General features: G+C 38.0%; 1 protein-coding gene across 5 annotated transcripts in view; it reads right to left on the bottom strand.

The window, feature by feature from the left end:
- Positions 1 to 13,072, bottom strand: part of kdrl (kinase insert domain receptor like) — a 78,291-nt gene that overhangs the window by 10,555 nt on the left and 54,664 nt on the right. For all 5 annotated transcript variants that reach the window (XM_088344697.1, XM_088344696.1, XM_088344695.1 and 2 more), the window contains exons 22-26: positions 9,961 to 10,058; positions 9,398 to 9,520; positions 9,185 to 9,296; positions 6,629 to 6,728; positions 614 to 719 (exon numbers count right to left, since the gene is read on the bottom strand). In XM_088344697.1, the coding sequence (XP_088200823.1) occupies positions 614 to 719; positions 6,629 to 6,728; positions 9,185 to 9,296; positions 9,398 to 9,520; positions 9,961 to 10,058 (539 nt within the window). The remainder of the gene's footprint in view (positions 1 to 613; positions 720 to 6,628; positions 6,729 to 9,184; positions 9,297 to 9,397; positions 9,521 to 9,960; positions 10,059 to 13,072) is intronic.

The following is a 13,072-nucleotide window of genomic DNA, read 5'->3' on the forward strand; positions in this document are numbered from 1 at the left end:
AAATGATAAAAAGGATCCGTCCCTTGACCTCCAAATAACTTTAGCCAATAGTGATCGATTCAAATCATGATTGACACATTGGTTAGCCAATGAAACGCCGGTAAATAAATCCCAGGATACACCGCTGACTACTTGGCATTCGGGGGAAAATCTAGTCGGCGGCTGCAAGTTAGTTGGAAGACTTTGCGACTTAATGTTGATCCATAAATAAGGCGCACTGTATTATAAGGCGCATGGTCAGCTCTTAAAAAAAATAAAGGCTTTTAGGTGCGCCTTATAGTGCGGAAAATACGGTACTTTTCCGTCATACTCAACCCTACAAGGTTTTTTTGTTTCTAGGTGTTAGTGTAAAAGGATAACGGTGAAAGCAAGAAAAGGCCTGCTTCAAGTTAAGTGCAAACAGCGATCAAAACCCCCCAAAAGTTTACTGAGGCTGCGATGTTACAAAAATTAAGAGATGTCCAGTAAATAAAAAGGTTCCAAATTCTGTACAGCTCCCTTAATGCATGCTTATCATTAAACTAAATATATATATTTTTTAAATAATAAGGTTATTTTACCACTGGGAGGTGCTAAATAATACACAATGCCCCCATAAAAGATTTTTTTTTACCTGCTGCACGCTGGCCTGTAGGAGGTCCCCCAACTGCTCAACCAGCTCAGTGAAGGTGGGTCGTTCCTGTGGTTCACCCTGCCAGCACGCCAACATGGTCTGATATCTACAAACACACACATGAACAATACTGAGTAAGAGCATACATTAAGCATGAGGTGATGAAACAAGGTGCCAAAATATTTAGCGTGTTCAAGCACACAAATGGCAGGTCCAGTTTAGATGGGGAGTCGCAACATCTGGTGTGGGCCCCAGAGTGAAGTACAGATACTTCGTGACTATGTAATTCGCTATACTCAACTAAAGGATGGTGGTACATGGAGTTTAGAATATTCCACATGAATATAATTTTAAAATAGCAGACGTTGTTATTTTAGGAAGTTACATTAGCAAAAACGCAGAATGTAAATTGACACTAATCCTAAGCAGCATGTCCAAGCACGTAACAATCTGTTTTTCTCCACTTTTTTCTCTTTATTCTTTTTTTCCTCATTCACCTAGTGAAGTCAAGTCAAGCCATGTTTAGTTGTACAGCCCTTGATCACGAAAAGGCTCGAAGGGTTGCACAGACCCCCTTTACAGTATGCCCCAATTTAAAACCTACATGAGGGAAAGGAAAAGATTCAAAAACCTCAGGTTGAGGAAAATGCAAAAACCTTGCTAAGTGGCTGCACATGAGGTAACTATGTCACGCATCATATTCTCTCTCATCTTATTTTGAGTTTCTGTTAAACCGTAAACTTACTATTTGGTCCTTTGAGCCAGATCTGAACCATCTACCTGTAGAACAGGTTGAAATTTTTTAGGGTATTTGTACAGTTCTCTCCAGCTTTCTTTGAGAATTCTATATTCATTAATGTATTCTCTTTTTGTTTTGAGTGTCTACTAAACTATAAACTAAGCAATTGGTCCTTCTAGCTGGATATTATACATATTAAGGGTTTTGTACGATCCTCTCCTGCTTTCCTCACAAGTCCCACACAAATATAGATTCAAAGTTCAAAGTAAAACATATATCTATTTTCCGACCCAACCTCTTACATTTTTTACTGGATAAAGATTTATTTAATTGTTTATCTATTTATCTGCTTTTTTTTAAACAGCACATTGTTCCGAACAAGATTAGCTTGAGACAGTTAAACAACAATCCAAAACAAACAATTTTCAAGGAAACAATATGACATTGCAGATTTACCAAGAAAACAATTAAGCAAATAGAATTTAAAAAAAACAAAAAAAAAAACAACCCAACATAATGATTACAACATTTATAACTCAACACAAGGCGGATAAAGCAAATACGTGTCTGTATGTTGTCACCAGGTACTGGTTCTTTTGGTATCTCGAAAATACCATTTTTCGAAATGCCTAGAAAAATGTGTATAATACTAATGTTTAGTTTTTCAGATTGTGATCAAATTTGACCTAGGATCAAGTAAGGCTTCATGCTATTGTCTCAGCGGTTTCCTAGCTAAGATGCCCATGCTACACTCTTTTGCAGGCATGTGATTGCAAAAATAAATATATCAGGCAAAAATAAAGGTTTTCTATTTCTGTATGTTCCAACTAAAACACTCAATATTATTAGAACTTGCTGTGATTATTTCAGTCGGGGCCAAAACTTCATAGTGTTGCCTTTCAAAAGAGACCAAAACCAAACTGTTCATCAATAGCATTCAATTTACGTTGGGTACGTCTTGGTTTGGGATTTTAGGTGAATTTTAAAGGACTGTTAAGGGGTTAAAATTTTGCCATAAAGTCAGTAACAATATTTTTTTCATTTTCATTCAGAGTATTTCTGGTATTCCTGTCAGTTTTCATAATGAGTGGAAATTAATACAAAAAACAGATGTTCCAATATCGAAGCCCGCTTCCCGCCACCTTTGTTGCGTTCTGTTTGGCATTTGGGTTTTTTTGTCATTTAGTTATTAACAGGTGGGGGCCCTCGCCACACTGACAGGATGTCACAAGTCTAATGCAGACCATACAAAGTGAGTTGTTATCACCGTTATCACAATGAAAAACACATTTCCTGCCTAAAACGTACTGATGAACAAAAGTTGTATGCGCATCAGTCAGAGTACTATTTTCTTCTTTCCCACCGGAATACAACGCAAAATCTTGAATGACTTGAGCATTTGGCGCCAGATTCGAGCTGTTGCAGAAGCATCCCCTGTCATTTTTGGTGGCCCTGTTTTGAAGCCAACAATCACATATTCGCTTTGCTGTGTTATTAAATGTGTTTGTGAGCACTAATTTGTTAAGACTTTTTTACATAGCTTTTAAAAAGCAAAAAATGCTTATAATTCTTTCAGGAAACATTTCTGTTCTATTAGTTAAATGGACATTGTGTGGTATTTAACACCTTCTGCTGGTAAAAAATAACCTTAATTTATTAATAAAAAACAATATTGATTAAAAAAAGGCAAAGACATAAGAACAATTTCTATCTATACGAGTGCATTTGTAAAAGTAGTTTGAGAAATGTTTTATTTAATTTATTCTATTTATAGTGCAGTTGGTCACTTCGAGTCTCCATGGATTGTATTCATCCTTGTGCTTTTCAGCACTCGGTTTTAGCTGCACTACAGAATACAGTGACACCCGGTGGTCAAATAATCCCCACTGTGCTTTGATTTATTTAGTAATTTTATCAAAAATGTATTTCCAAGTAAACTTGTTACTCAATTGGATTATATACTAATTTTGATTATTTTATTTTTATATTAAATATTATATGAAAATACATATTTTAGTCAAAACAATAATGTCAATTTATAAGATTATTTTATGGAAAATGTATTCAGTAGAAAAATAACAATATCAAAATATAGTCTAATATGAGCTGAACTATCCAAAAAATGCTGTAAAACTAAAACAAAAAATCCATTTTTTCGAATAATTGTGTTCAATCTAAGTGTATTACTTGTTTTAATATATAAAACAAGCTAAAAAATATGGTTAAAAGTCCTTAAAGTAAATAGGTATAATGGTATATTTTAAAGATGAACAAAATGTCCTTGTAAGTGTATCCAAAATATAGTTATAATGCAGTGAAATAAAAACAATTCCTCAAACAAAAATCAAATTCTAAGATAATTGTGTTCACTATAAGAATTTTTTTTTTAATTTTAATTCAAAAACATCAATCTACTGGTTCGTCAAAGAAAAAAAACCTTAAAAAAAATAAAAATATGTGAAAGATGAACAAAAATTTTTTTGACGAGGCATCTGTTATGCCTCAGATGCAACACCAAGAAGAGCCCTCGTTACTTTGCAGAAAAATCCAAGGCCACTAAGGACTTAAAAAACAGCAAAGGCCCAGGACCTGATGGCACCCCGGCAGAGGTGGAATTGATCTACTTGCATGTACATCTTCTGATCACCCAAATCCGTAAATTTGAGATAGTACCCCACGACTGGATACTAAAATAATTGTCCTTTTCAAGCAGAAAGAAGACAGAGGAGACCGTGGAAACAGTTTGAGTATATCACTTCTCTCCACAGCAGGCAACGTTCTTGCAAAAATCATGCTGTCTTAGCTGGTGGAATACATCTTAGCGTGTACTTTAACTGAAATGCAATGTGGTTTTTTAAAGTCCAGATAATTGGTTTGCAGAAACCATTGGAAAAATGTTAAGAGCAGCATAGAGACTTTTACATTGCCTTTATCGACCTCGGTAAAGCATTTGACACCATAAATTGTAAAATGCTCTGAAAACAACTCCACAAACTTCAGGCGCCACCCAGGTTCCTCTCCATTCTAAAGCAAGCCAGAGTTGAAATGGGAGGTCAATGTCAGTGTAAAGCAAGGTTGTGTCTTGGCACCAGTATTTTTTAATCTCTTGCTCTCAGCAGTCACCCACATGGTTCCCCATGCCTTGCAGCACCATATAAAACAAGCTTTGAAATGTACCATATCAGATTTCTTTAAAAAATTCTCAACCTGACTTGGGAAGACCAATACTCTGACACGGACATTCAACCGGCATTGTTAATATGGAAGCAGCTCTAGCCCCAAAAACATCTGTGCTGGGTTGGACACACCATAGACATGCCTTGCTACCGTCTCCCATGCCATGTCCTTTGTGAGCAACTGAATGTGTCGAAGCAAGCTGGTGGTGGCAAAAAGCAATGCTACAAAGACTATACAAAAGAACTCCTGAGGCGCTACTTTATAAACCCAGGGCACCTAAAGAACCTAGCTGCAAGCAGACCAGCCTGGAAAGCAGGAACGCAACTGATATGATAAACAACATTTTTATTTAAAGAAATTTGGCAAGAGGTGCACAGCAACAACAGCAGGCATAAATCAACTTGCTTCAAACATCAGGACATACCGGCTCCGTCTTTGGGATAATGACTAGCTCCAAAATCCACCTCCATAGCTACATAAGGTGGCTTCAACGTCAGAAACACAGAGCCTTACCCGGTGAGTACTGTATACAACAACGTATTCTGCAATGTGTCCTTTTCCAGAACAGTAAGACGGTAGAAAAAAGCAATGTGGAAAAAAAAGATAAATATATATAGTTAATTTAAAAATCCAGGGAAATAGTTTCTCATCCACCAGCCTACAACAGTTGAAACACTCAGATACACCATACATCTTTTTTGTTTTCCAAACAGGTTGTCACAACTGCTCAAACCACAGCAAACACATTTACACCGGTCTCAGCCAAGCCAGAGTAGTTAATTGTTTTTGCTGGAAAGAATAAAAAAAAAAAACAATGTCCAAAATGAAAAGCGGATGAACGGAGGTGGACGGGCCAGTGTGAAGCGTTCTTCCTCTGGATGGATGTGAGACCTGTCTCAGGAAAGTGAGACGAAAGCTGTTGATATCTTGATGAATCTTTTTCAAGTGCTCAAGGTTAATTAGGCACAGTGTGTGTTTGGAGCCGTTCCTGACAGTTTCCAGCCACAACTGCATGGATCTTAGATTTATGCGTAGGAAATAGGAGTTAAGATCAGCCCTTGTTCATCTCTAATGCTTTTTGCCAAACTTGATAAATTACAGCGCTGCAACTTTGCCAGGTACAATGTGAAGACAAAGTCCACTTCATTTACTGTGAAGAATATGTGGCAGGTTCAAAATTGTCTACTAAGTACATGAATCCCCTTCCTTTGTTTTACTCTCACAATAAGTGATTTTTTTTAATGTACAAATTCCTTATTCAAACACTTAAACTCCTTTGAAAACATACAGTCTACCCAAACTTAAAAATATAAAGTATCCAATTGAAAATGCAAAGTCAGAGGATGATTCAAAAAGGTTGTATTCTGCAGTGTAAAAGTGAGTAATCCATTTCTGTGTTGACTAAAGGCTGATCCTGTTGTTCCATCCATCCATCCATTCATTATCTGCACCACTTATTCTCAGTAGGGTCGCGGGGGTGCTGGAGCCCATTCCAGCTATCCTCGGGCAGTGGGCAGGGAAACACCTTGAACTGGTTGCCATCATTCGCAGGGCACACTGAGACAGACAACTCACTTGCTCATTCATTCCTAGGGACAATTCAGACCAGCCAATTAAGGTGACATGCATGTTTTTGGGATGTGGGAGGAAACTGGAGTGCCCAGAGGAAACCCACGCATGCATGGGGAGAACATGCAAACTCCACACAGGAAGGTTTGATCTCATGACCTCAGAACTGTGCCGTACACACGCTAACCACTGTGTTGCCTTGCTGCCCCCTGTTTGTTCCAATTACCAAAATAAAAGAACAGTGTGTATATTTTGACTACTAGTTGTCAGTGTATTGTTTAGTGCAACTGAAAACAAGTCCTGAAAAGCACAATGAGGAATAAAAACTTCGGAAACTCAAAGTGTGGCTCATTAAAAGTGAAAATGTTTTGCGCGTGGTTGGATTGTTTGTTTATCACAAGTAATCAAGCAACAAAATAATAACAATATTATTATAAATGTTGAGCATATAGAATAAAACATTGGACTCAAAGTGCTTGACCCCTGTTTTTTGTCCTCTGCAATAAAGTGAGAGTGAAAAGAAGACTCACATTTCCAAGGATGAGTATTCCGGGGCTCTCATCCTAGTGCCTTCCTTCAGTCTGCAGCAAAATTCTTCATCGATTTGGACGCCAGGATATGGCGACGCACCTGCACGAGGTAAAATTTGTCATAAAATTACATCAGGAATATCTGAATTGTAACTGTGTCAATAAAGTGTAGTCAGGGGAGGCAGGTAATGATGTGCTTCACCGGTCCTTTGTGGTAATGAAAAATCGATAAGATATTAAAGGTTTTATTTATTCAGGGTTGAAGTTATTTCTCATTTAACTTCAACAATTTTTGATTTTCTTTTTGAAAATTGCTGAAGTTTCACATTATATTATGTACATTATTAATGAAATCAAGACGTAATGTATTACTGTGCAGATGTATGATATTTTTTGTACCAGTAAACATGACAATGTTGCCAGAAATGTCCCACCACTCAGACCTTTGTGTAGTCTGTTGTCAGTGTTAGGATTTTCAAAAATTAAGATGTCTGAAATTTTGGTATATAAAAAATCCATACATTTCTTCAAGGAACTAAAATCAGTCATTCATTAATTCAAGCTCCTATCTTAACAAGGGCCCATGTCAGCTTCCAGTGGATAGAGGCTACCCTGGACTGGTTGCCAGCCAATATCAGTCCTAGAACCAACATCAAGTAAAAAAAAATCTATTGATTACAATTAGGGGGAATATTCAAATGAGTAAAATGTGATGGGTCTTATTCATCATCTCTATGTGTCAAACAGAGGGGTTCCATGGTGTACTTGACCCACTAATCCTCATATTCCAGACTGAATACAGTTAAAGGTTCAGTGTTTATTCCAGCGTTAGTTTGGTCTGGATTACACCTCGACTGCTTGAAAAATAAAGGTCATTGGTCTTTTTTTCCCATTTTTTTTTTAAGTTATTTTCTCAGGGGTAGTTGATTTGTTAAGATTATTGATTTTATCACAACTCCTTTAAACCCCTTTTCGGACTAATACGCTGAAAATTGTTACCCTGCAGGTGAGGAGAATGATAATAAAACTAATGTTTCACATAGACAAGTCAAATAAATGAATGACTGACTGATTATGGACTAAATAGTTGCACAGCTTCACACGTTCCCCTCATAACGTGATGATCGTGGCTGCAACCTTTTTGGCATGAAAACATTTTGAGTAATCATCACTCAAAAGCAGGATCTGCAGTTTATTTGCTTCCAAAAAGTTACGGCTAGAACTCAAATGTGAAATGTTTGAGCTCAGATCATGTGGAAAAAGAGGATTTTTAGTTAAAGGCTTTTGGAAGACTTCAACATCTTTGAGACATAAAATGATTGCCGCTTTTTCCATACATTGGACTCTTAAAGTTGTCACCATTTGCCTTCATAACATTTTATTAGCACATGTCAAACTTTGGAACCCAGTAATGATGACTCAGACTGATATAAGGATTGTTTAAATAACATCAACTAAGAGGTGAACTAAAAATATAGAAATGTTTCTTTGCAAAAATGATGAAGGCCCCCACTACTCCTTCCTGAACTTAACTTGACCTACTTTGAACGTGCGCTGCATGGAAAGGAGTCCTCAACCATTTTAATTTTTACACTCAATCAGTGCATAAATGAAAGTTGCTCATTTTCTATGATTCTTTTTTTCCCAAGATTTATTCGGCTGATTAACGTTAGCCAGACGTGTACATGTTTCCGCGCACGTAAGGGCATAAAAACAAATGCATCCAAGTGACGTCGATTCAGGCCGATTGGTCACACTTTTGCATTCAAAATGAGTGTGCTTTGGCCTCCAGGTTTTTTTCTCCCTGTTCTTTTTACATTAGCTGTGATTTTCTCTTGGTTTCCCGTGGTGACGTTCGAACATAAAGTATGTCCTGTTGAGTCCCACTATTGAAGTGTTCACCCTTTCTGCAAAAGCCACGCACAATTCCCTCGCAGTGGTTCAACAGCGGGGTTGACGAGACTTGGCGTTTACAATCTGGACGCGGTTACCAGGCAACAGTGTTGAGCAAGTTTTGCAGTGTAGTGGGTCAGTATTTCAGGTACTTCAATGAGAGGAATTGATTTTGTGTATTTTGGTGAACACCGCTTCAAACAAATGTTTTTCTTTCATTTCATTCATCTTCCAAACCACTTATCTTCACTTGGGTAATGGGGGTGCTGGAACCCATAACAACAAGAATAACAAACTTTATACATTTGAAAAGACCTTGAGGTGTATCGTCCATAGAAAATGTTTAAAAAAATAATTTCGGTTCCAGTTTATGGAGGTAGGAATTTTTTTTTATTTTGAGGCCAATTATCTTCAAAAGGGACATTTGAATAAATAACAAAAAAACTCTTTATCCAATGGCCAATGTTTTTTAAGATAAGATAAAGAAAGTAATACTTAAAATTTATCTGGCAGTGCTGGTGGTTATTTATAAAAAAAAATTTTTTTACAGTGTAAGTTCACTTTTATTCCCTTTCTACTAATAATTTAATGCAAATTGGGTTATATTTGACATACCTGTTGTTAGACTGAATAAAACGGAACTGCAGTTTTGTTAATACACACCCAGTGAGAAGATCTCCCACATGAGAACGCCAAAGGACCACACGTCACTTTGAGTGGTGTAGACCTTGTCGAAAATGGCCTCGGGAGCCATCCACTTGAGTGGCAGGCGGGCCTGGAAAGGCAGAAAAAAAATCACGCACACCATAGTTCATACTATCCATCCATAGCCAATGAAGGCCCAGTTAGGAAAGGGAGGGTCCACCAAAGACTCACATCTCCCTTGCGCACATAGTCAGGGTCTTTATAGATGTCTCGGGCCAACCCAAAATCACAAATCTTCACTACGTTGTTTTCGGAGAGAAGGATGTTCCGTGCTGCCAAATCCCGATGGATACACTGAACAGGACAGGGTAAAATAAAGCCAGTTGTGAATGGTGGCCGCCTGACAGCACTGCACCGCCTTCTGTATTTCATAGCAACTCCAAATGTAAAACATGGTCAGGCAGTCAGCGATTGTACAAAGAAACATAATGCAATGCATGACTAAAATTAAAAGTACCCCATAGGAGAATATATATATAAAAATGGCTGCCTTTCAAAAACAGTCAATTTGAAAAAACAGATAACTGCTGGACTACAATTAACAGGTGTGGTGACCTGAGAATAGTATGGAAAAAAAAAAAAATCTAGATTGGACTTGAGCTCTCTGGTCCTTCTTTTTATGCAACCAAACATGGCAATCAAAACAACATGACCATTGCACACAATAATTTTCAATTGCTGTAATTAAATTGGAGCTGTTGCGTAACACGTTACCAGTACATGATTTTGAATACCTTGCGAGAGGCCAAGAACTCCATGCCCTTTGCCACTTGGAAACTGTAACAGATCAAATCTTCCAAAGTCAAAACGCGCTTGTATAAATCCTCGGATTCTGAAAAACAGAGGAGAAAGGTCCTCGAATGAAAAACATGTTTCCCTCTGGATTTATATGAAGTGCAATGAAAGCGAAAGTATGGTATATCATATACAGTCGTATGAAAAGGTTTAGACACCCCTTAATAGTTTTCAAGATTTTCATTTGTAATTCATTGGTTGTTTGGAACAGCAATTTCAGTTAAATAAATCATGTAGCAGAAGAAACACAGGGATGTTTTGCAAAGCAAAATTAAGTTTACACAACTTACAGAAATTGTAAAACAATTACTCAAACAATATTTGAAACTCAACAGAAAAAATACATTTATATTTAGTTGTTCCTCCTTTTGCAGAGATAACAGCCTATAAAGACTTCATATAGCTTTCAAAGAGGGCCTGGATTCTGGTCTAAAGTATTTTTGACCATTCCTCTCAACAAAACATCTTCAGTTTAGTCAAGTTTGAAGGTTTCCTTCGGTTGGGTAGCCTGCTCTAAATCACATCACGGACTTTCAATAATATTCAGGTCTTGGGGCTGAGATGACCATTCCAGATAGTTGTGGTTGTTCCTCTGCAACAATGTTTTAGTAGAATTGAGCAGTGTCTTATTAGAGTAGCCAGCCCCAGCTCAACTTCTACTGTCACTAGTTCTTGAACGTTGTCCATAAGTATCTGCTCATACTGACTGAAATCCATGCGACTTTCAACTATAGCAAGGTTGCAAATACTTGCGCTGGCCACGCATGGTAGAACCACCACCAAATTTTACTGTAGGTAGCAATTGTTTGTCTTGGAATGCTGTGATCTTCTCCTGCCAGGCATTAAAACTATTTTAGATCCATCAGGCCACAGCAGTTTATTCCAAAATGCTTGCTTGTCCAAATGTTCTTTAGAATACCTCAAGCAGATGCTTTGTATTGGAATATGGGCAAAAACATGTTTGACCAAAATCCAGACCCTTATTGGAAGCTAAACAAAGCATTAAAGGCTGTTAGCTATGGAAAAGAAGGATCTACATTATAATGATGTCATTTTTCTGTTTTGGTGCCCAAATTTATGCAGTAATAATTGGTCGGGCTCGGGCCAGTTGGGCTTTCATACCTGCAGGCCTGGGTCGGGTCGGGCTGATTTTTTTTAAGGCCTGATCTTACCTCAAATATAGATCATAAATTTGTCCTCACAGGGCCAGATGCAGGACACCAAAAAAGTTAGCATTTTCCTATCCTCTGATTCTTCACGGTAAAGCTTGTTCTAACTAACTACAGCCTAGCAAATGACACCTTCTCCACCTATATATGCCCCTCCCACATAGTGCCCCGAACCCACACAGCTACTTCCTTCCCTCCTACGCCACTGTTTGGCCCTTCCCACCGAGTCCCAAACATTCCCCTTCAGATTGTTTTGCAGTCTGTGTCCTGCGGGACGCTTCCTTCTCCTGTCCGGCCGTACAATTGGTCCAGCGGGCGGCCGAAGTTGCCCCACTGGGCCTGGAGGCAGATTTGTTTTCTTCACTGATCCTCACTCTTTCCTTCAGGAATTGCATGGCCAACGTGTTGTTCCGGAGGTGTTATTTAGGTTTGATTAGTTGTGTACTCAGGTGGGGCTTTTTTCAAGTGCTCTCCGGACCCCCAACCTGCACCCTACAGCACACATTTCAACTTACCCATTGTGATATGTACTTCCTGCTTCTAAATTATACACTAAATGCAACATTTATTGACCCCGGAAGGCCTCACCTTCCCCATGAAGACATGAGTGAAACGTTTTTGTTTTTTTTCGAACCAGACAATTTATTATTCTAAACTGTGTCAAACTTGCATTGATCGTGTACCAGTATTGAAATGTTGGGGTTATACCTCCCCCCCAAAAATCAGCCTCCTTTGTCATGGTATTGCTCAAATTGGGCTGATCAAAACCCCAATCATTTTACATACATTGTATAACATACTCATATAGTTAGAAATATACATTTTTTTTTTTACACCTAATTGTGGGTATATGTTTATATTTTTCAGAATCCAGTGCTCAATCTTTCATCACTTCAATAGTTACCAATAAAAATACTAACTACTGGCAAAATCATAATTATTCTTTCCTGATCATAAAATTTCCACTAGAGAAATGCTAATGTTAGTGAGGTTGCGGTCATAAGTACCAATATTTTTGTCATCCGCTAAAAAATTTCATTACTTCTACATGATTGGTTAACAGGAATTCCAGGGCAATTGAATTTATTTTATTTATATTATTTTTAGATATCCATCCATCCATGTCCTCACTCAGGTCACGTGAATGTTGGAGCCCATCCATGGGCAGGGGACACCCTGAACTGGTTGCTAGCCAGTCGCAGCGGACACAGAGACAAACAACTCACTCGCTCATTCACACTTAGAAACAATTTGAACAGGCCAGTTAACCTGACATGCATGTGGGAGGACACCGGAGTGCCCAAAAGAAAACCACGCAGGCACAGAACATGCAAACTCTGCATGGGGAGGCTGCGGTAGCTGGATTCAAACTCTGGACTTTTGCACCGTGAGTCTGTGTCCTAACCACCCATCCGCCGTGTCACCATTATAATGGTTGTTTGGTTGCTTGGTTGGTTTGATCCGTTAACCACTAGGGTTGTAGGGGAACCATTTCCTATGGTGTGTCTTGGGCAAGTACATATTGGTGGCACTCATTCCTCTCCAGACCAACATATGTTTCCAAATGAGAAAGTTTGGGCACCACTTTTTTTCAAGATTGTTGGCCAGATCAGCAATTTAAGGTAAATATATCAATTATCAATTCGCAATCATGAAAAAAAGTTTATAAGATTTGCAGAAAACGAGCTCTAATTCCTAAAAAAATTAAAACAAATTCTTACATAACATTTAAAACAATTCATGAATTAATAAAATGAGCAAATTATTTGCTTAGGAATATGGCGGACATTTTTTTACACATTTTTAATATTCTTGTTATTTCACTAGGAAATATAAATGGCTTTTTTTTTTACCCCCAAATCATGTTGTCTTAGTATTCTGG

This window comes from Urocampus carinirostris, chromosome 9 (assembly GCF_059441175.1).
Source record: "Urocampus carinirostris isolate Australia breed hairy pipefish chromosome 9, RoL_Ucar_1.0, whole genome shotgun sequence".
NCBI lineage: Eukaryota > Metazoa > Chordata > Actinopteri > Syngnathiformes > Syngnathidae > Urocampus > Urocampus carinirostris.